The sequence below is a fragment of the Leuciscus leuciscus genome (genome assembly GCF_965113295.1).
Source record: "Leuciscus leuciscus genome assembly, chromosome: 7".
Lineage (NCBI taxonomy): Eukaryota > Metazoa > Chordata > Actinopteri > Cypriniformes > Leuciscidae > Leuciscus > Leuciscus leuciscus.
In genome coordinates this window covers 16,766,489-16,789,396 of record NC_138731.1, presented here as the reverse complement: position 1 = coordinate 16,789,396, position 22,908 = coordinate 16,766,489, and the positions used below count along the sequence as shown (strand labels likewise).

Sequence of the window (22,908 nt, the reverse complement as noted above, 5' to 3'; positions counted from 1 at the left end):
TTTTAGATGGTTAGGATGCTATCGCTATCATTCTCGTTCAGATTTGAGCATTGCAATCGACATGCAAAATTCAAATGTTTGAGTTAAAATGTTTAGTCTACTAAACATGTATAAATTATGAAAGGGGGAAGATTAATAATATTATCATTGCCCATATGAAAAAAAATCTGCATGCTTCATATACAGTAACCGTAAATCATTTTACGACAGCGGTAATGGACAATTCCGCTTCCAACCTGTAGGGCGACCGCAGAGGAAAAGTTCCATGTTGTTGCTTTAAATTATGCTAGAAACATACTAGAACATGTAATCAATGTGTTAAATTATGCTAGAAACATACTAGAACATGTAATCAATGTGTTAAATCATAATAGAAACATACTAGAACATGTAATCAATGTGTTAAATTATGCTAGAAACATACTAGAACATGTAATCAATGTGTTAAATCATGCTAGAAACATACTAGAACATGTAATCAATGTGTTAAATCATGCTAGAAACATACTAGAACATGTAATCAATGTGTTAAATCATGCTAGAAACATACTAGAACATGTAATCAATGTGTTAAATTATGCTAGAAACATACTAGAACATGTAATCAATGTGTTAAATTATGCTAGAAACATACTAGAACATGTAATCAATGTGTTAAATTATGCTAGAAACATACTAGAACATGTAATCAATGTGTTAAATTATGCTAGAAACATACTAGAACATGTAATCAATGTGTTAAATCATAATAGAAACATACTAGAACATGTAATCAATGCGTTAAATTATGCTAGAAACATACTAGAACATGTAATCAATGTGTTAAATTATGCTAGAAACATACTAGAACATGTAATCAATGTGTTAAATCATGCTAGAAACATACTAGAACATGTAATCAATGTGTTAAATCATGCTAGAAACATACTAGAACATGTAATCAATGTGTTAAATTATGCTAGAAACATACTAGAACATGTAATCAATGTGTTAAATCATAATAGACACGTGCTAACAATGTGAAAGGAACATATATGCTAGCAATGGCTCACGCAAGAGACATGCCTGTAACGTATACAGTAAATCATGCTAAAACGTTAGCAACGTGTTAACAACGTGTTAAAATGCTATAGCAACTTAAAACATGTTACCAATGAATATGCTAACAACTTCATAAAACATGTTACCAGTGTGCTGGAACATCTTAACATTTTATTGACTTCGAGTAAAATCTTAAAAACTCAAAACTTTAAGTTTGTCATCAATCTAGTTTTATAGTTTTAATTTTAATTTATTTCCAGTTGATAATTTTAGTGGTTCAAATGAAACTTATTTCAGTTTAATACCAAAGCAGAATTTTTCATTTAGTGTGAGTTTTTTTTTAATATTTAGGCTATATTTTATTTTATTTCAGCTTCACTTTATTTTATTTCAGCTTTATTCTGCGTTTTCAATAGCTAGTTTTAGTTAACGATTATAACCCTGCTCTGTATTTATCAAAATACCCTTTTATAGCTAGATGCACTTTTTTTTTTTTACTTCATTATCATTAGATAACATTAATACACCAACAAAACTGAGTGGTGTTTAACAGGCACAAACACAATTTGGATGTAAATAAGGGTGTCAAATGTGATTTGTGGACTTGTGGGAATACTTTTGAGTGATGACTCAAACAAAACAGTGAATCAGTTTGATGAACCTCCCGGTTGAAACGAACTGTCTAAACAAAGCCATTCTCTAAAACGATTCTGACTCGCAGTGAATTGGTGTCATTTTGTGTGACATAAAAACAGCAATTTAGAGTCTGAATATGATCTGAATATAAGCCACTGTACATTGCCATTGTATTATTTTTAATACATTATGAGATGAAATGTCTTTTAAAAATAAAGATTTCATGAAGAGACAGAGGTAAAAAGGGATGACAGGATGTTATGGCATCAGTTTTAATTGAATACAAGAAAAATATGAGTATAAAAACATGTATAAAATCATTAAACATTTCATGCTACAACATTTGTCGGAAATCTGGTTAAACTTTGTTTAAAGTTTTGAGTCAACAATTTTCAGAATGAAAGGTAACACATTTTTTAAGGTGACAGTGTCATGTTACACATGTTACGTAATAACAGTAATGATGCGTAATTACAAGTAACTAACCCTATAGTAAGTACATGTAGATAATAACTATTACTCAGTACTAACTGTGTAATTACACTGTAACAACGTCACCCTAAAATAGTGTAACCGGTTACAATTTGTGCTTTTTTATAATTATAAATTGTTATGATTCAGGATTTGGTGTGTCACATTATATAATAATCAGTACAATCAATATATGTTGTATATTGTGCAAAACATTTATTAACATGAACAACAGATATGTACACTATAAGTATCAGTACAAATATTTAGTACTTCATGGGCCCTTATCCGATCATCAGATTCTATAAGATTATATATTAATTACTTTAGTGAAACTAAGTTCTCTGTTCACATCTTTGGTCTCACTATAACTTCAGTAAACACACAAGTCTTATCAGATAAAACATACAGTAACATTCTTAACAAAGAAATAAACAAATGCACAACATATTTGCCTAACAAATTTACCGCAGACGCCCAAATGCATAAAGTATCTAATAATAAACAATTCCATTGTTTGTGTAATGTACAGTACCAGTGAAAAGTCTTGACACAAGTCATCAAAACTATGAAATAATGCACTGACTGTAAACATTTTTTTTAAATTAAGTACAATCAACTTGGATGTTTAAGTAATTTCAACTTAAATTACATTAAACTGACTTTAAAAATGAGTTGAATCTTGTATAACTTATAAAAAAAAGTTGAAAATGTCTTAACTTATTTTGATGAGTTAAAAATCAATGTAAAAACATATGTTGTCATAACTTATTGATCAGTAAAAATTTTACATTGTGGGTTTTTCAAGATCACGAGAAACATAAAATCAGTCGAATGTGTCCAGACGTTTTACTGGTAGTATAATTCTAATTGTATGCCTGTGCTTTATTCCATCTACATATATTACATGTCATATTTATTATCTAAACTTTGTCGGCGCCACATTTCACAAATTCATGGCTCAATATTTATGCTGATGTGCTGTAAACGGATTTTGGTTTCACTTTACAATAAGGGTCCATCTGTTAACAATAGTTAACTATTATTAGTTAACATAAACTGACAATTGAAATACTTCTATAGCATTTATTAACCATGTTAATTTCAACATATACCAATGCATCAAATTAAAATCAAAAGTTATGTTAATTCAATGGACTTGAGATAGCATGAACTATACAATGAACAGTTGTATTTTTATTAACTAACGTTAACTATGGGACCTCGTTGTAAATTGTTACCCTGAATTTCTTTATCGTATGAAAAATAACATGATTTTCGCACACCAACTTTAAGGTTTGTTTGAAATCTATAATGTTAAAACCCACAAAAATATAGTTCAGGTCTAACTAGTCTAGTTGCATATATAGATTTATTTTACAGTATGTGTACTTAGTTTACTTACCTAAGAAAGTACTGGGTAATGTAAGGTAACTACATGGGTTAAGGTTAGGTTTAGGGGTAGGTTCAGGGTTAGTACCTAGTTATTACCCAGTTATAATAAGTACATAATATGTACATGTAAATGGACTGTAAAATATAGTGCTACCGATTTAAATACAAGACATTCATGAAAATGTATGAAAAGTGAAAAGTCATTCTTATGCCATAATTATTGATTATTTGTAATTATTTTGTATTACACTCCAAAAAAAAAAAACTTTTGTTACATTTTTGTCAATTAAAATGAGTTAAATGCAATTCTTCAATACTTTTATTATTATTGTTTAATTTCAACTGTCTTTGTATTCAGTTTAAATTTAAATTTGCTAAATAGAATCCATTTGAATTGAAACTACATGAATAATTTAATTGGCTCTTAATCTCATGTAGTTCAGTACTCTAATAAATTAAAATAGGAATATTTGTTGTTGTATGCCAGGTTAAACAAAAAAATCAATAGAACTCAAGATCAAATAAAAAAACAAGATAACTGATATTGTTTACTGATATTGATCAAGCCAATGTTTGGTAAAATGAAAAATGTAAAAAAAAATTATAATTGTATAATGCATTAATATAACAGTAATATTGAGTTAAAATAAATTAGAGTCAATTCTTCAGACAATGAATGTGTTCGGATTTGTTGCATGGTAAGCAACCCAAATTTGAATCCCACTCGGGAGTGCGTTTCCCCTACAGTGATGTAAATCTGCTTAAGATGCATCGTTGAAGAATCTAACCAACTAGTCACGACTGTTTCCCAAAAGCATAGTAACATTGTGACCGTTAAAAAAGTACGTTCTATATCTATGGTGTCTGTTGGGGGAGTGTAAACATGACATTCATAAAATTCTAAATCCAACGGCCAACTTGCTTGTTGGCGCTTGTCTGTACGGTGTGAATTGACCTTTAGGGACAAAATTGAATTGTCTCAACAACAAAACAACAACAACAAACAAAATAGATTTAAGTTAAAAGAAAATTTAAAAGTGCAGAAAAATTCCTCAGTTTAATTAAGTTCTTTCAACTTTGTATATATATATTTTTTTAATGTTGTAATTGTTTCAGCGCACGTGACGTAATTCCTCCATTGGCGTTAAAAATATTTCTTGCACTTGATCAACTTCTGAAAAGCCCTTTTGAAATCCTCATTAAAGATGGTGTAAATCAGAGGGTTGATGAGAGAGTTCAGATATCCCAGCCAAGTCAGAAAGTTGGCCATGTCCGGAGAGAGAGTGCAGGACGAACAGACGTTAACGATCACCTCGTGGATGAAGAACGGCAGCCAGCAGATGACGAAAGCCCCTAGTATGAGTCCGAGAGTGGTGGCGGCCTTCTTTTCGCGCGTACTCGAGATGCGATGTCTTCTGACGGACCGCTCCCTGCAAGACTGAGACTTTGGGCTTTTCGCAGCGATGCGCACTCTGTCGCCTTCGGTGGAGGGTTCAGACATGGATTTCTCCGGAGGGCTCAGTGTGTCGGGGCTCGTCGGCTCCCTGTCGCTGCACTTGGGAAGCATGTGTCCGTTCGTCTCCGAGTTCTTGAGGCAACTTGCCCCTCTCCTTTGGTAAAGAGTCTTCGCCGCTCGGTAAATCTTGTAGTAAAGAATGAGAATGAGTATTAGCGGGATGTAAAAAGCCCCAAATGTGGAGTAAATGGTAAAGACGATGCTGTCGTGCTTAATGATGCAGACGTTTTCCTCTTGCTGTCTCCACAGCATTGGCGGGAGAGTGACGAATATAGCGAGGAGCCACACCATGCTGATCATGACGGCGGCCCGTAGGGATGTCCTCTTCCTCGAGTACTCAATGGCGTTCGTGATGGAGCGGTAACGGTCCACAGCGATGGCCGCCAGGTGCAGAATGGAGCACGTGCAGCAGGTGATGTCCACGCTTAACCAGATGTTGCACATGACTTGACCCATGACCCACGTCTCCTTCACTATGTAGACGATGCTGAAGGGCATGACTAAGACGGCCACCAGAAGATCGGTCACGGCTAGAGAGCAGATGAGATAGTTTGCGGGATGGTGCAGCTTGCGCGTGACGATGATGGCTGTGATGACCAAGCAGTTCATCGCCGTGGTCAGTACGGCCAGAAGCGAAAGCGTGAGGGAGAGAAGAATCACGCCACATGTGTTTTTGCTGGGACCGTCTGTGGGATTAGGTCCATACGTGCTGTTTGGATCCATGCCTAGGACAGAATACAGGCAGAATCACTCAGACGTGACATAAAACATCTGCTGATGTGTTCACTTGGGGCCGGTTGCACCAGCTGTGTGTATGCTAGCCTAGATGTTGCATAAATGAGTGTTTGAGCGTTGCAGTATTATGCTAATTTCAGATAGTGTAATTATTCAACTCGATTTAGTTTAATTATGATTCAAATACAGTTGTAGTGTTGCAAATGTTGTTATGACTATGTAAATGTCTTTACTGTCACTTCTGATCAATTTAATGTGTCCTTGGCCTTGCTTAGTAAAAATTTATAATTTCTTTACAGAAATATTGATGACCCCAAACTTTTGAAAGATAGTGTATAAGATTAAGAAGAGGTTTAAGCCGCGTTTCCACTGAAATTACCCGGAGCAATTTGTCCCAGGAACTTTTTCCAAATAACTTATTTAATAACTATATTTCTCAGCAACGAGGGGGTAACATTGCTATTTTGAAGTAATCAAACTTCATTGTTAATAGAGAGAGACGCAGAACAGATGCAGGTACGCATTTCTCATCTCTCTCTCTCTCTCTCTCTCTCTCTCTCTCTCTCGATAATTAATTCAAATAAATGCTATAATTCATTCATTCAAATAAATGTAATCTTACTGCACTACTTTATCTCTGTCTGATTCAAAGCAGGCAGAATGCTAGATCTAACGAGCCATAACTGACAAAAATAACCATAAATTTGACCCTTCCGGTCAAATATTACCCTGCAAACATCAATAACAGCTTAAATTGTCAATGCTGGCAAATGACCATGGAATAAGCAGGCTTCGCATCGGGCAGTTCTTTGCCTCCATGTCGTGGATTAAAATGGTTTAGTGCACAGCTAGCCGTGGATTATCCCTGACTTATCTTAGATCTTAGAGTTTTTAGATATTTATTATTTACATATTTGATTAGTTAGATTTATTATGTTGATAATATCTTATTAGTTTGTTTTATTAGAGAGTATTTATTAGATTGCATGATCATTTATGTCTAACATATAAAATGTAAATTTTTATCAAAACAACATTTAAACATCAACTGAAACAAGATAAACTGACACGCACTGCTTTTCAATGCTACTTCTGTTAACGGTTTCGTAGGCCTCTTATTGGATCAATGAACGCAGATTTCATTATGCAACTACACATTACAACCTGCTAGATTAAACTTGCCTTATGATTATGAACTAATGGTGCAACTAAATTAAGTACAGAGTTATTTTCTAACCAGTTACTAAGTTTGAAATACACTGCATGCAATTAAATGTATCAAAGGGAACATAGTGTGTAATAAAACGAAAACACATCTTTCTTTTGCATTGTGTTCACACTCAATCCCAAACACCAGCTTTTAAGTCATCACTTTGAATCATTCTAACAAACGTCTCACTTATTGAACCACCAAGTCATCAGAAATGAATTGAGTTATAGTGTTACAGTGCTATGTGAGTCATGTATCAAGATACATTTGATCTAGTGGCCTTTATGGGCATTAAATAAAGTAAACATGTCCTGATTGTGGTCTCTTGCATTCAGTTTTTTCACTGAGGAACACTGCCGAGTTCACCTGGTTTGCTCTATTGAAATATCATGCATGGCTGTTCACTGATCATACCTGTAGAAGTGCTGCTTATTCATCTGACTGCCTCTGTCTATGAGCATTAAAGAAGCTGCACGTCATCACAGCATTGTGTTCGGAGATCTTGACCATGGTGCTACATGCCAGCATTTTCCACAAAGCATCTGAAAGGGATGAAGATTAAAAAGTGTTAATGTAAAAAAGAAGTTTGTCCTTGCAGAGCATGCGAGTGTGCTGTGACTGACTGCCGCTGAGACCATTGATAAAAGACGAATATAATTTTCTCTAAAGCGGATCTGAAATTGGAAAAGGAAATTGGGCTTGAGAAAAAGCCTCACTGCCTGGACAAAAGGTCTCACAGGATCCCTTTTTTTTTTTTTTTTTTTTTTTTTTTTGAATTTGAACTGCGAGCTCATTTCCATTATGGGTATCAGGTATTTACGTCTGTTCTTTGAACCTGTGTTGGGTTTGAGGTCTTTTTCAGAATCTGCTACTGTCAGCACCACAGAGCATAAAATGTATCCACTGAATATACACACTATGAGGATAAAAGAGTGAGAGTGAGCAATAAAAATCGTAGTACTAAAGCACACCATTACATGCTCACAGTGTGGCTGCATGTGAATTAGCACTGGATGTGAGGATATGGTTGTCATAGAGACTCATGGGGAAAGGCCAGAGCTACAATACAGAACAAAAAATAATTTTTAACACTCCACAAGCTCTTTCTCTGTCAGCAGCGAGATGATGTTAGTCTAGTACTTTTGATGTGAGGTCAGTTTGTCTGTATAAAGCTAATATATATATATCTATCTATTGATCTATCGATCTATCTTCATTGTCACAGAATGAGATTTGATAACTGTTTCAGGTTATACAGTTAAAGGAATAATTCATAGATAATATATGCATGTATGTGTATATATAATTCACTCTTTTATATGAAAAGTATCCACCATTTCCTACACATCATGACGGCTTGTGCGAATCATGGGAGTAACTTCTGTTGAACTGTAAACAATCAGCTAAAGCTTTGCTCTTCGAACGCAATAATAAGCACTTTAAAAAACTGGGTACAATGAGATGACATTTATTTTACTCATCCTTCAACCATCAAATATTAAAAGGAAAATTGTGTAGGAAAAAGTGTAAAAGCATTAATAAATTACTACAGCAGACCATGAATAACCCCAATAGCTTGCAGTACTATTAGGGACATGCAACTGTTGTAATATACACTGCCCGGCCAAAAAGAAAAATCACTGTTTGGGTTTAAATAGACAAATGCTCCAGTCTATGATTGGATCATTATTGTGGTGATTATTATGTTTCTAGCATGTTATATGTTTGGCAACAGGTCTTCTAACCCTATTTGATGGAGTGTGTAGCTTTTCATTTCTTAAACAACCATGTAGGAAGACACATCATGGCCATATTCCAGGATGACAATGTCAAGATTCATCAGGCTCAAATTATGAAAGAATGGTAGAGGAAGCATGAAGAATAATTTTCACACATGAATCGGCACCTCTGAGTCCAGACCTTAAAGGGGTCCTATTATGCCCTTTTACGAAGTCTTGATTTTTTTGCACTAGAATATGTTTCTATATGTTTCTACTAGAATATGTTTTCATGCTTGATTGTTCAAAAAGAGCCATTTTTTCCACATATTTTACATTATTACAGCTCCTCCCTCCCCAGTCCGTTTTCAAGGAAGCCCCTCCTTCCTAAATACAAAATGTGCTGTGATTGGTTAGCTGGCCCAGTGTATTGTGATTGGCAGTGTTTAGCGTGTGTTAGGGAAATGCCCCTTCATAACCGTGAGCTCTACTCAGATGTAAATATTAACAATGGCGTCAATTTCAAATCATTTAGAGCCCAATTAAGACCCTGACAATGTTAACAAACAAGAGGATTGTGCTGAACGGATTTCAAGCACGGTCTTTGCAAGCACGGATTTCACAGGACGTTTCAGAGTGGTATGGTGGTGTTTTTTGTAATTTTCTTATAGATACGATGTTATCCATCATATCTGTCGGAAAACTATGGTAATACAAACAATAATCGATCACAAAATCATGGATAATTTTCCAGGGGCGGTGAACAGTCTTACAAAAGCAAGAGCTTACAAAAGCTAAAGTAAACACTACATCAATACTGTAATGTTAGTTAGCAGGCTAGCAGAGGCAAAGCTTTGCCCTTGGTTTACATCATAGCTATCATAGCAACTACATAAAGCTTATAATTGGAACTGTTAATAGAAAACACAACTACAAATAATAAGACATACTTACAAGTTGTGATCTATAAACAACAGATTGTCCCAACAAAATGGGAATAGCTACGTCTTTCAGGAGAAGCTTTTGTGCGTATAGCCTGCATTGTACTCTCTTCTGGAAGCTCTTCTCTCCGTAAAATGTGCAGCCCACAGATAAACTTTGGGGTTATAATGATCAGGAACAGTGTTCAAATAAATGTTAACCTCTCCTAGTTCGTCAGCTTTAGGATAAACATTTTCTAGGGTGTAAAAAACAGCGACAACAACTCTTCCTCTACTCTAAATCAGCCCAACATGGCCTCACCCCCTATGTTACATGTTCCTGAGGGCAGGGTTTATGTAAATTTCAGGGTTTGTGATGTCACCAACCCGGGAAGAAGCTCGTTGTAGTCCCTACCAGCCGTTTGTTGTAGTCTAAGTATATATCTCCCTTTGCATTGAACTTTGAGGGTTGTAACTTTGCAGATGTTGTTTATGCTCAAACAGCACTGTATAACTTAGGCACACTAACTTAGGTAAAAAAATTTAAAACAAGAAATCATAAATCAAGGACCCCTTTAAATTCATTGAAAGTCTTTGGAATATGCTGGAGTAGACTTTACAGAGTGATGGACTCTTGTATTGTCAATACAAGATCTTGGCCAAAAATGTATAAATGTTGTGATGTTAGGTGCATCATTTTTCGGTCAAGATCTTGACAATGCAAGAGTCAAGCACTCTGTAAAGTCTACTTCTTATTTAAGTCTGGGTGCGGCGCGTGGTTCACAGCCGCCATCTCTGGCTGAACCTTGCAGAGATGCGGGATGCCAACAAAGTGCGCTTTCTCGACGCCCCCGTCTCACAAAGGTGGCCTCTTTGGCGACACTGTTGTGGACTTTACCCAGTAGGTCTCGGCAGTCCAAAAGAAAACAGAGGCCATCAAGCACATCCTGGCCTGGCGTGATGCCACAGCGGGCTGGCCCCTGCGGCTTCGACGCCACTGCGGCTGCCACGTTGAGCCCTCCGCAGGAGCCCTCCGAGCATCCATTTAAGCGCCCCTGATACGGGCGGCCCAGAAATGGAGGGAGATGCTCTTAACCAGGAGATGGTGATCGCATCACTCCTTCCCCGGTGGGCCAGGCAGAGAATCTTCATTTTCAGAGAATCTTTAATGTTTCAAGATTAAAAGAGTTTCAAAGAGTTTATTTCTGTTCCATGAGCCAGCTGTACCCACATTTTCAATAAAAGAGTAGTTTCCTCAGTCTCTTGGCCATACTGGGTGTGGTTTGGCAGTTCCCCCAGCGCTCCTCTTCGCTGCCCCTCTGCAGGTACGTCAGTTGTCCCTTTGGTGCTCCTCGTGCGGAGCCTGGCTAGCGCTTCCCAGCCCGTCCCCCAGCATCCTTCATCGTACCCAAAAAAGGTGGTCGGTTACGGCAGATCTTGGATCTGTGAGTTTTGAACCAGGTCCTATTCAGAAACGAATTCTCATGTCAAGTTAAGTCACCTTTATTTATATAGCACTTTATACAATACGGATTATTTCAAGGCAGCTTTACGGTGATAACAGGAAAATGATGCATTTCGGCGGTTGTTCAGCTTAAGTCAGTTCAGTGTTGATTCATTTCCATTGCAAAGATCCTCAATTATTAATTTAGTTCATTTCACCTATAAAGCAGTTCTGCACAAAAAATGATGTAATTGTCCAGCTCAGTTCAGTTCTCATTCAACAGTGTCAGTGCAGTCAGATCAATAATATTGTTGAACTGTCCCCAACTAAGCCAGAGGTGACAGTGGCAAGGAATCCAGACTCTTATCAGGTGACAGAATGGAGAAATAATCCTTGGGAGAATCCAGGCTCAGTCAAGGGGCCAGTTCTCCTCTGGCCAATGAACGAACAGTGTGTCATTATGATTCAAGCTGCATAACAAGTCAGAATGTAGCTTAAGAGAAGCAAATTTTTCAATGATCAAATTGGGTGTTTATAAAAGATAGATGCCTTTTGAATTGGATGGGGGTCCATCACACAAGGATGATCAAGGGTCAATGGCATCTAAAAGATCGAAAACCCCTGTTATTAAGCACCAGACATCAGGCTCTCAACAAAAGGATTTTGTTGATTCTACCAGCTAATGGAGTTATTTAACTCAATGACACACTGCCACATTGTTAAATTGCTTATATTGATCAGACAACAGTCTTCACTGATGAGAAAAGTTTCACTTAGTCTTTAAAGTCCTCATGACATCACCAGGCGAGCACAGTTTTCCATTTCACAGTTCACAGCTCACGAACAGTATTTCCTTTTGAAACATTTGGACATGTCATAGGTAATTATTCACATGATATTTACGCAGATGAATTCAATTCATATACTCCTGTGGTGCTTGTGCATGTGCCAGCCAAGCAACTTCCATTGATAGGATTGCGAATGGATGGCTCTCTCCAGCTATTAAAGGGAGAGACATGCTCATACTAAACAGCATGTTATTTGACAAAATGCCTCTGAATGCAAGATGTGCTATTCATATTTTCACTTTCTCAAAAGAAAAAGACTGAAAAATCTAAATGTGCATATGAACACTAGTATAGATGACCTCAAAACCAATAGATAAAGACTAAAAGCTGCAGAACTCCAATTATGATAGTGATACGGTCAATACAAATACAAAGCTGATATTTTTCTGTATATACAGGTACTGTAGGCCTATATATTTTGGGTAACATTTTGAGAATTTAATCCATTCCAACTGAATCTTCAAGCATTTCTACCTCATCTGTATGAATGCAAATCTTTTGTGCTTCTTAACTTCAGTAGAACAGACTTCCTTTTACATTTACATTTATTCATTTAGCTGACGCTTTTATCCAAAGCGACTTACAATTGCTAATTATGTCAGAGGTCGCACGCCTCTGGAGCAACTAGGGGTTAAGTGTCTTGCTCAGGGACACATTGGTGTCTCACAGTGGATTCGAACCCGGGTCTCTCACACCAAAGGCATGTGTCTTATCCATTGCGCCACCACCCCTACCCCTACCCCTACCCCTACCCCTACCCCACCACCCCTAACCCTAACCCCTACCCCTACCCCTACCCCTACCCCTTTCCTTTCCTTTTACTTTCTACTGTTCACTGTCTCACCCCACATGCTCTCTGCTCGCTCTTTTGTAGAGATTCTCTTGAGTACGCTGAAGTTGTCAGAAAAATACAAAAAGGCATACGAACTTCATTGAAGAATGCTGCAATATTTATGTAGAGGAACTTCCTGAAAATAACTTTAAAATTTTGAATTTTATTCCTGAAATCAACCGATGCACTGTAAAAACTCCTGTTAAATATATGCTGGCAACTGTAGTTGCCAAATATTCACTTTAAAAAATACAGTGACAGTGTTTTATGTATTATGGCATGGCATTTTAGTGTTTGTATATTTTGCAAGTCATTGCAGCCTTTATAATGAACTAATATAATGTTAATTCAAACTAAAATGTTTTGTACTTTAAAATGCATCGGTTACAATCATCATAATATAGGTGGTAATACAAAAATGCATCATAATGTGTCTTTCCATGATCGATGACTAATAAAATGTATAAACAGCAACAGTTTTACCCACACAGACACAAAACACTATCAGAGTGTCTTTTATGGGCTGCCGAGTGTAACCTGACTATGTCATTTCATGGACTAAATGAACTGTGTGACCCAAAATGACAGATGCCAGATGCATGTCGTTCAACTCGTTGGAAGAAATGCGTATCTCATTCGCAGCATGAGCATTTTTGACATGCTAAATCATTCATTGTCCTGTTAAATTATCTAATACATTTTTACTGCGGCAGTTTTTACAGCGTCGATTTCCAATTCAATTATCAGACTTGATGCACCAGGCAACATTTAACGCTTTTAATATTGAGAGCAAAGTTCTTAGAAGCATCACAATCTACTGTAAATGAGGCATTTTTCAACAAACACTGTTCAGTGGCCTTGTCATGATTATTCAGAAGATTTTGAGTTATTCATTGAGGAGCACTTGCAATTAAAAAGCATTTGATTAGTTAGAATCACACATGAGTATGAATAATAAAAATGTCTCAAATAATGTAATAATAGGAATATGTGTAGACAAGGATGTAATGAATTTAAATGTACCTGGCATTGGAACATCGGACATGAAACCTTCTGTACTTTGAAGGTAATGTACTTTGGTTGAATGTATAGTTCTCTTATAGATAAAGTCGCTCCTCAAATATTTTCAAACTCAAACCATATTCTACTACAGTATGTCATTCAGTGTTTTTATTGTTAACTAAAACTATTAATACTGGTTTTCGTTGTTGTAATAAAGCAGAAATAACATTTCTTATTTTGATAATAGCTATCAAAATAAATGTAATTTACAGTATTTCAAATAAAGACAGCACATGCTAAATATTTCACTAAAAGTTAGTTTTAAATTAGATATACTGTTCAAAATGAAGATTGTGAAAGCTTCTGGTAGTCAAATGATAGTGGATCGTTGTCTATGGTTAATGTGACGAGGAGAAATGGCTTCATACATCCTTTAAAAATTACAGAAAAAACATATGCACAGTGTTTTGTTCAAATGTTTGCCCATAATAAAAAATGACAACTTTCAGCTGGCTTTGTATAAAACACTGTAACTGTCACTTGGTTGAAAACAAACAAACTGATAAATATAGCAACAGAAGACTTAAGACTTAAACTGAAAAACATGCTTGTCATTTCTGCTTGAATGACAAATACCTCATAAAACAGCTGGCGATACCCGCAGGCAAATCAGTCTATTATTCCGAGCGATTCAGCAAAGCAGTGCTTATATGCAACACGCATCAATATTTGATATGAACTGTATAAACTCTAAAATGTTACATTTCTAAGATGTTAAACTATGAATGAAACTTATGACTCGATGCACCTGTTGACGTCTAGGCAATCCAGAAAGAGCTCTAATTGCATTTTGAGTGAGGAGCCTCTCAGCACTGGGTTTAAAAATGACATGCTTGATGAGAGCGCTCAATACATACTCTTCCTCTTCACAGCAGGTACTAATGAAAAAAGATAATGATGCCACTTGGCGGGATATAACGAGTGATGTCATCAGAGCCAGGGCAATATCAAATCCGACAGAATTGAGAATAATTCTACTTACGTAAAGTGAATGAATGATGAGTGAAAAAACAAGGGTGTTTCTGAGAATGATGAACTAAGAAACAGATCAAGAAGATTTGAAAGCTGGGAAGCCATGCGTCATTTCTGCTTTCAATTACAAGCTACATTCTGCGTTGCTTGCTATGGCGTGCAAGGCAAAAATCAGCAGTCGGAGAGATAACTGAATGTGTCATCTGTTCGAATGAAATGGAAACTATTCCACTGAAACTGTGTTCTGCAAGCACAAAGATCCAGGCGTTTCAAGGACAAATACTGTATGAAGCAGCACAAATATGAAGTGCCCTGAACATTCTTATTTCCTCCAGCACTTGAGGGAACGAAATGCTGCTTCAAAACACGTGCTTTCTTTCTTGAAAAACTTTGTTGTGGGAGATCAAGTAGCATGACCTTCATTAAAAAAAACTAAATTCTGTCATTATTTACTCAATCTCGTGTCATTTCAAACCTGTATGACCTTTTTTTTTCCCCGTGGAACAGAAATGCTGAATATTGATCGTCAAATGCTCGCCACTTATTTCCTTATAACGAAAGTGAATGAGGATCTAGTAAAGTATCATGAACAGTCTGTACGACTCATGCACTATATTAAATAACACTATATAATACTTCTGAAGTCATAAAGATTTCTGTGAGGATCAGACCAAAATTTAGCTCTCATTCTCACTTCTACTTGTTCAAAATTGCAGCATCGAGACAATACAATCGCCATTGATGATTATTACTTTTAACATTACTCCAGATTTACTCACAATTACCCTCAACATGGGGACAGGAGAGTTGTCAGTCAATAAATGAGAAAATAAAGTAACTTGCGCTACTTGTTTGAAAAATTAACTCTAAATTCAAAAGTAATGTGTTACTTTACAAGTTACTTGAAAAGAGTAATCTGATTACATACCTCGAGTTACTTGTAATGCGTTACTCCCAACACTGGTCATAACACCGCAGATACAGATACTGCATATCAAGGCGGAAAGCCAACGGAGTATTCATTTGTATTTTACGTAAAAAGTGGTTCTACCACACATACATTTGCTTACATTTATATAGACACTAAAACGTACAATATTGGCATATTGACAGCATCTTAAATTTAAATTATATATGTATGAACAACTTTACAGACATACAAATGTTAACGAATAATTATTTAATCTCATTCTCATCTCATCAGTGCACTCAATAACGTCCACTATGGTTTCGTAAACCACTACAAATGGCTGTTCCCTCAGATAGTTCCCTGTTTAAGGGTATGGGGGAAATTTCAAACACAACCATGGTTTTATTTGTCATTGTTTTTCCTGTGTTCGAGTTCTTCATTAGTTGCGGTTTCTGATTAGTTGCACACCTGTTTCTTGTTCTGTTGATCATTCCCTCTGTATTTAAGCCTTCAGTTTTCTTAGTTCTGGGCTCTGAGTTAATGTTATGTGAAGTGTAGTGCGTTTGATAAATCTTTTTGTTCTTTAAAAGTATTCTACATTCTGCATCATCTTTGTTTGGATCATCTACAGATCACCGTGACAACTACACTTCAAAATTCTGTAACCTTTTAAACATCACTTATCATGTAACATTCATTCTGACTATAAAATACACCACAAACGCACCATAAAATGATCCATTTTATTTTTGCATGTAATCTAAAAATTCCCGAATGAATTCTTAGTCTTTATTCAACAATATTTGGTGATTGTATCTTTCTGTCTATCTGTTACATTTTTCTTTATGCTGAATGTATTTTTAAGAAATGGTTTTGATTAGGTTAAGCAGAGGGATTTTATGGTATATTGTAACAAAAATTATTGTCTTTGTATATTTCTCTGTTTTGTTCTTTATATTGTTGAAAAGTGGTTATGTTTCGGTTGGGGGAAAGGGTTAAAGGGATAGTTCACTTTGAAATTAAATTTTGGTATGTTTTAGCTTACCTCAAGGGCATCCAAGATGTAGGTGTCTTTTTGAGAGCGCGGGCGGGTATAGATATATACAATAGATGTCGCCTTGGCTACGGTTTCGCAGTAGCCAAGGCGACATCTATTGTATATATCTATACCCGCCCGCGCTCTCAGATCACTTGGACGTGGCTGAGTTCAAGAGGTAAAAACGATATAAAAACTGTTCGTTTTCTCACACAAACCGCTCGTTTCGTGTCTTAGGCCATCAATGTGTACTTACGATGGGGAATTGTTTAATTTGGACGACGGGGAAGTGTTTTAATTTGGACTCTGTGCTTGTGTTTTGAGATAATGACCATAGACCTGCATTATATGACTGACAGACAAGAACGGTTTGACCTAAAAATATCAAAATTGAAACTACTGCGGAAAAAAAGACACCTACATCTTGGATGCCCTTGAGGTAAGCTAAAACATACCAAAATTTAATTTCAAAGTGAACTATCCCTTTAAGGGATCTAAAACAAAATGGTAAAAATTAGGTGTAACGGTACATGTATTCATCCAGAACAGTCACGGTACGTACGTCACTATTCAGTGAATCTACACTCTTATCCAGAAGTGGTGCGCGTGGTAAATGAAAATAAACATAACATTGTGGATTTGTTGCTTTTTCCTGTAGTACCGAACTCGTATTGAACCGTGATCCCCAAACCTAGGTACGAACTGATCTGTGACTTCTGTGTACCATTACACCTCTAGTAAAAATGTATACTGTACAAATACAACAGTACATTAATATTGTACATTTCAGCATTTACCCATACATACAAAAAACAAAAACAAAAATTTTGTATCTTTAAATGTTATGTATGAATACATAAACAATGAGAGCAGCATGCAAGAGGATTGGATGAACCATCCTTTTAATGACTGCTGCACATCTTCAGCAGTGCGCCTTCATACGCCTTCATACTCTCCTGAGACGGGAGCTGAGCACATCTGGCATTCTTTGTGTCAAAAAAATAACCATTAAATAAATGGTCTCCTCTTGAATGAAGTCCCTGTTTCTTTGTTAGTGTGATGTCCAAACTTGAGCTGAGGCACTTCAAAACGCAATTAACATTACTTACTCAAAGAGATGCCTGGAGATTGTATGCTATTTCTGTTACATCCGCTGTGTTTCTCAGAAGACTCTTCATGGGAAAATATGCGTCCTGTTGTCATTTATGATGCCAGCTATGGGGAAGGTGCTCGGACAATAAGATATTAAACAGGCCCATTTATTTGGATCAAAGTGATGCAAAGCAGGTAGAGGGCATTACGTTCTCTATGCAAAAATGCCCTGCACTAAGAGAATGGACATGGCTGCTACCCTGTCTTGTCACAACAGCCGTTTCTGGAATACCAGTTTGGTACTGTAACCAAGGACACAGCCTACAATTTGTCCTGTTGCACACATACATGTAAAAGCACAGTTTCCAAGATGTCTCTAGGGAGTCACTTCATTGATTTTAGCCTCGCCAATTCCTACACCTAGATATGTGAATCCACATAACCCAGATACATCTCTGAGCAGCGTGCCAAAAGTGGCATTAATCCCTGCTGATGTTCAATCTTTATCTTCTCAAAGATCAGATAACATTGGATAAGATTACATGAGATCAGATAACAGCTGTATTTGCAGATGTGAAGGCCTTGATTTCTGGGCTCGTCTTATTGCTGTTAGAGTACAATAGTGGCCGCCCACAATTTCAATGGCCTATCTTCATTGGCATTTAAAAATTATTCAATAAAGAATGTATGAACTAAACCGTTATAAACTTTGATTTAGATTAGAATGTTAAAACAGTGAATATTTATGTTTAAAAAGAATAGTTCACGCAAAAAAAAATTTGTCTTGCCAATTACTCACCCTAGGCCATCCAAAATGTATATGACTTTCTTTCTTTGACCAAATGACTGATCGTTTCGCTAAAGAAGACCCTTATTCATCGGCTGGGGTCGTGTGGAGCCCTTTGAAGCTGCCTAAATATGGATTTTGGACCGTCAAAAATTTGGTACCAATTGAATTGCATTAGATGGAATGTTTTCCTCAAAAACCTTCATTTCTCTTTGACTGAAGACAGAAATCCAATACATCTTGGATGGCCTGGGGGGTTGTAAATAATCATGAAATTTTCATTTTTGGGTGAACTATTCCAAAAAAAAAAAAAAAAAAGTAAGTTGTCATGCGAAACCTGCCTTATAAATTGTTTAGAAATATTAAAACAGAAAAAATATAAAAGATAAAGTACTAAAAATTTCTTCATTATTTGATTTTCTTAGTAATTAATATATGTAAACATATTCCAACATATGTGTGGAATTTTTTCCTGACCTGATCATGTATGAAAAATACCCTTATCCTGAGAATAAGGATTCAGTTATACAGTTTTATACTACGGGGCTGTTGAATGCTTGAATCTGATTGGTTGACGAACGTTCTAAGGTGTGCAATTATTTTCAGGGAAACGCACAGCTAAAGTAGTTCCAGGTCTTGACCGCATTTCAGTTCTATATCACCTCGCCAAATGATTTCAGTTATTTCAAAGGTCCTTACAGACTACAACCGCAAAAGCCACAATGACCAAGCAAATAAATATAGTAAGCATGCTATAATAAACATTTAGTCAAATGTTTTTTACCACAAAATTACGTTTTTATTATGTACGGAAAGCACATACTCTCTTTCTCCCGCTCTCTCTCCCACACAAACGCACACACATACAGTAGCCTAAGGACACACACTCGCACGGGAACATGTCGTCAGTGCAGCTTTGATGATTTTGTCAGTATAATAGTTTAACAACTTAAAAGCTACAAGACATTTCTCACTAGCAAGGTAATAACGGCGTTGTAACGTAATTCACATTCACTTAATCTCTCTCTCTCACTGCATTAATAACTGCATTTTTAGTCTGCTAACACCGGCTCAAACTCTAAAATTATGTTTTGGGATTAGCAACAGAGGCTTGGGATTTAATGCGTAAAAAATTTGTCCTATACACACAAGTGCATTTTAAGGACAAAAACCTGACAAATGTCTAAAAATAAATCATCTGAACCGTGTTTTGAGGCGTGGTAACCGTAGTATAAGCAGAATAATTGACTCTGGGCCATTGAATTATTATACAATTATTTAAATAATAAAAAAAAAGTGTCGTGGCTGCATTACCACCTCGGGTGTGCATTATTTACTAATAATTCAATGACTCGTCGTCAATTATTCCTTACAGTCCTTGTTTACTTTTAAAAATAAAGGTTCTTTGTTGGCATCTTTGGTTCCGTGAAGAACCTTCAACATCTGTGGAAACTTTCCATCCACCAAAAGGTTCTTCATTGTGGAAAAGGGTTCTTTAATTATTAAAATGTTCTTCACACTAAGAAAAAGGGTTCTATTAAGTAATTGTTGACTGAGAGGTTCTTTGGGGAAATCAAAATGGTTCTTCAATGGGATCACTGCAAAACCCCCTTATTTATGGAAACTTTATACAAATGTATGGAAATAAATGTTGTGATGTTATTTCCACCAAGAGGCGCACCATTTTTTAGTCAAGATCTTATATTGACAATACAAGAGTCCAGCACTCTGTAAAGTCTCCTCCAGCACATCCCAAAGACTAAAAAAAAAAATAAGGTCTGGACTCAGAGGTGCCAATTCATGTGTGAAAATGATTCTTCATGCTTCCACCAACCATTCTTTCACAATTTGAGCCTGATGAATCTTGACATTGTCATCCTGTAATATGACCATGATAAGTCTTCCTACATGGTTGTTTAAGAAATGAAAAGCTACACTCCATCTATTTTAGAAGAACTGTTGCCAAATGAATAACATGAAACATAATAATCACTGCAATGATGATCCAATCTGCCTATTTAAATCCAAACAACGACTTTTTTGGCCGGGCAGTGTATACATATGTCTGTGTGTGAGTGTGTGTGTCCGTAAACCCCTTGGAGGTATAAAACCTGTACAACCTGAATATAACCTAACCTGATATAACTATGCACCCGATCTTCAATTCAGAACAATATTCACATGGATAATTTAAATTTGTTCACTGTGAGAAAAATAAAATACCAAGATGATTCCACAGTCCACCACACACTTCTGTAGTCTAAACACATGACTGCATCCGAGTCTTCTCAATACAGAAACTCAGACTGGTGTGAAATGACAAGACAAAGTCCATAAGCTCCTCATACTCTAAACCTCTGCTGACAAATGTTCCTGAGTGGAGAGTTGCCAGTGCATAACACAGTATCTGTTATTGTTGACAAATGACTCTTGCGCAACATATGTTATTGTGCCTCAGTCACTGGATGAAGCCACGGGATTTTTTCTTTTCTAGATAGGATTCCGAGGTAGCTTTTCATCAATCATTTGCATGTCATGTAAGGAAGAACAAAGAACAAATGGTAAAGTATCAAGTGAGCAGTTAATATGCTAATGAAAGAAAACAATAGTTGCCAATTCTAACATAAACTATCAAAATGTTAGACCAAGGAATGTATAAGAATTAAACGATGCACACTGTGATCTTATCTGTTGAAATAAAGGCTTTCTTCTGGATTCCGAGGAAGACCCTCATCATTAATTTGCATGTCATAGAAGGAAAAAAATTACAAAGACCAAAGTATCAAGTGATCATGAGACCAATATGCTAATTAAAGCAAACAATATTTGCCCATAATTGGCCAAAATGCTAATGAAACGTGTGAAATTTAGACACGATTATAAATAACATGCTCACATGATCAGAAAAACACACAATGTGGATTTCAATGTTCATTATTCACTATTCACTATACTGTCTATTGTTATTGTCTCTCATCAGTCAGAATCATTTCAGTTATATAGCATATCCTACAGTTTGCAGCAAAGTGGTGGGAAAATAAATTAGTGACATAAAAATGACCAAGTGAGTCTTGGTTATTTTTACAGCTTAAAGTTTTAATTATTTAAAAGAAAAATGTCTCTTTTTCTGTGCACCACTAGAGAACTAATGACACCTTTTCTGTTATCGGTGATTTATGTTGCCATCCACGTGAAGGTTTGTATCAGTTTGAATAAGACTGAAAAAATGATTGGGTCCAATAATGCATCGATGAATGACTGTGTATCTGTAATTCATTCATAATGACCATCACACTCCTGTTCATTACAGATTCACCTTCACACATATGTGTGTAATGCATGCTTCAAATCATAAAAAAATCCAATGACTCAGATGAAGAATTTGATATTGACAGATACCAGATTTAATCTGATAAAAAATCATGTCTCATAAAACTCTTCCGTTCACACGAGACAAGAGTCGAGACTAAAAACAAAAATAACATACCGCAAGATAAATGATCATCACTGTTAACCACATCGTCTTTAAGCAGATATGCCCATTTTGAGTTTGAAACTCCCATGCCTCAACAATTTAGTTTATTTGAGCAGTATTCACTTAGCAACAAGCCATTACCTGGCAACAGTGCAAACTTGATGCAACTTTAAAGGTACAAATTACATCGTAATATCAGAGCAACTTCCAGAAACCTTGTTCAAACACCAAAATAGTATACAAAATGAAATAATGACTTACTCTGTGATGTGATGTGTTGAGATTAAGGCATTCCACCAGAAGGCTCGCGCTGGAATGTGATGTTTCTCTTCATGAGACAGATGAATGTCTTTCAAAGGTGCGCACGAGAGCGCTCGTGCTCATACTGACATTGAACCAGGATCGACTAGGCGCCGTGCGCGCGCAATATTTGACGCACGTGGACAGTTGTGTCAATGAGCTATCCTGAGTGACTGCTTGATACATGTCATTTTACCTGGTAATCGCGATCTATTATGCATCATTACACCGTATGTAAGCGCTCTCTCTCTCTCTCTCTCTCTCTCTCTCTCTCTCTCTCTCTCTCTCTCTCTCTCTCTCTCTCTCTGTCTGTCTTTCAATAAATGGTTTTATTCGTAAGCTATCTGCTTTCAAAAATATGTACATAAACATACACACACATTTATAGAAACAACCATTATTATTATATAAAAATATGCCGTTTGCAATATGAAGTATCCTAGGCTTACCGCGAAAACTATCTCGACAGCTCTAAAATAAAAATTATTATTCATGTTTTATGGGAACT

The 22,908-nt window shown here is 36.2% G+C and overlaps 1 protein-coding gene across 1 annotated transcript; it reads right to left on the bottom strand.

Annotated features, from left to right (window-relative positions):
* Window positions 1-1,000: 1,000 nt before the first annotated feature.
* On the bottom strand, window positions 1,001-22,577 carry htr1fa (5-hydroxytryptamine (serotonin) receptor 1Fa). The gene is made up of 3 exons (XM_082175078.1): window positions 22,362-22,577; window positions 7,419-7,546; window positions 1,001-5,784 (listed from the first exon to the last, which is right to left on the bottom strand). The coding sequence occupies exon 3, from the start codon at window positions 5,780-5,782 to the stop codon at window positions 4,688-4,690; it is 1,095 nt and encodes a 364-aa protein (XP_082031204.1). The 5' UTR covers window positions 5,783-5,784; window positions 7,419-7,546; window positions 22,362-22,577; the 3' UTR covers window positions 1,001-4,687.
* Window positions 22,578-22,908: the final 331 nt, after the last annotated feature.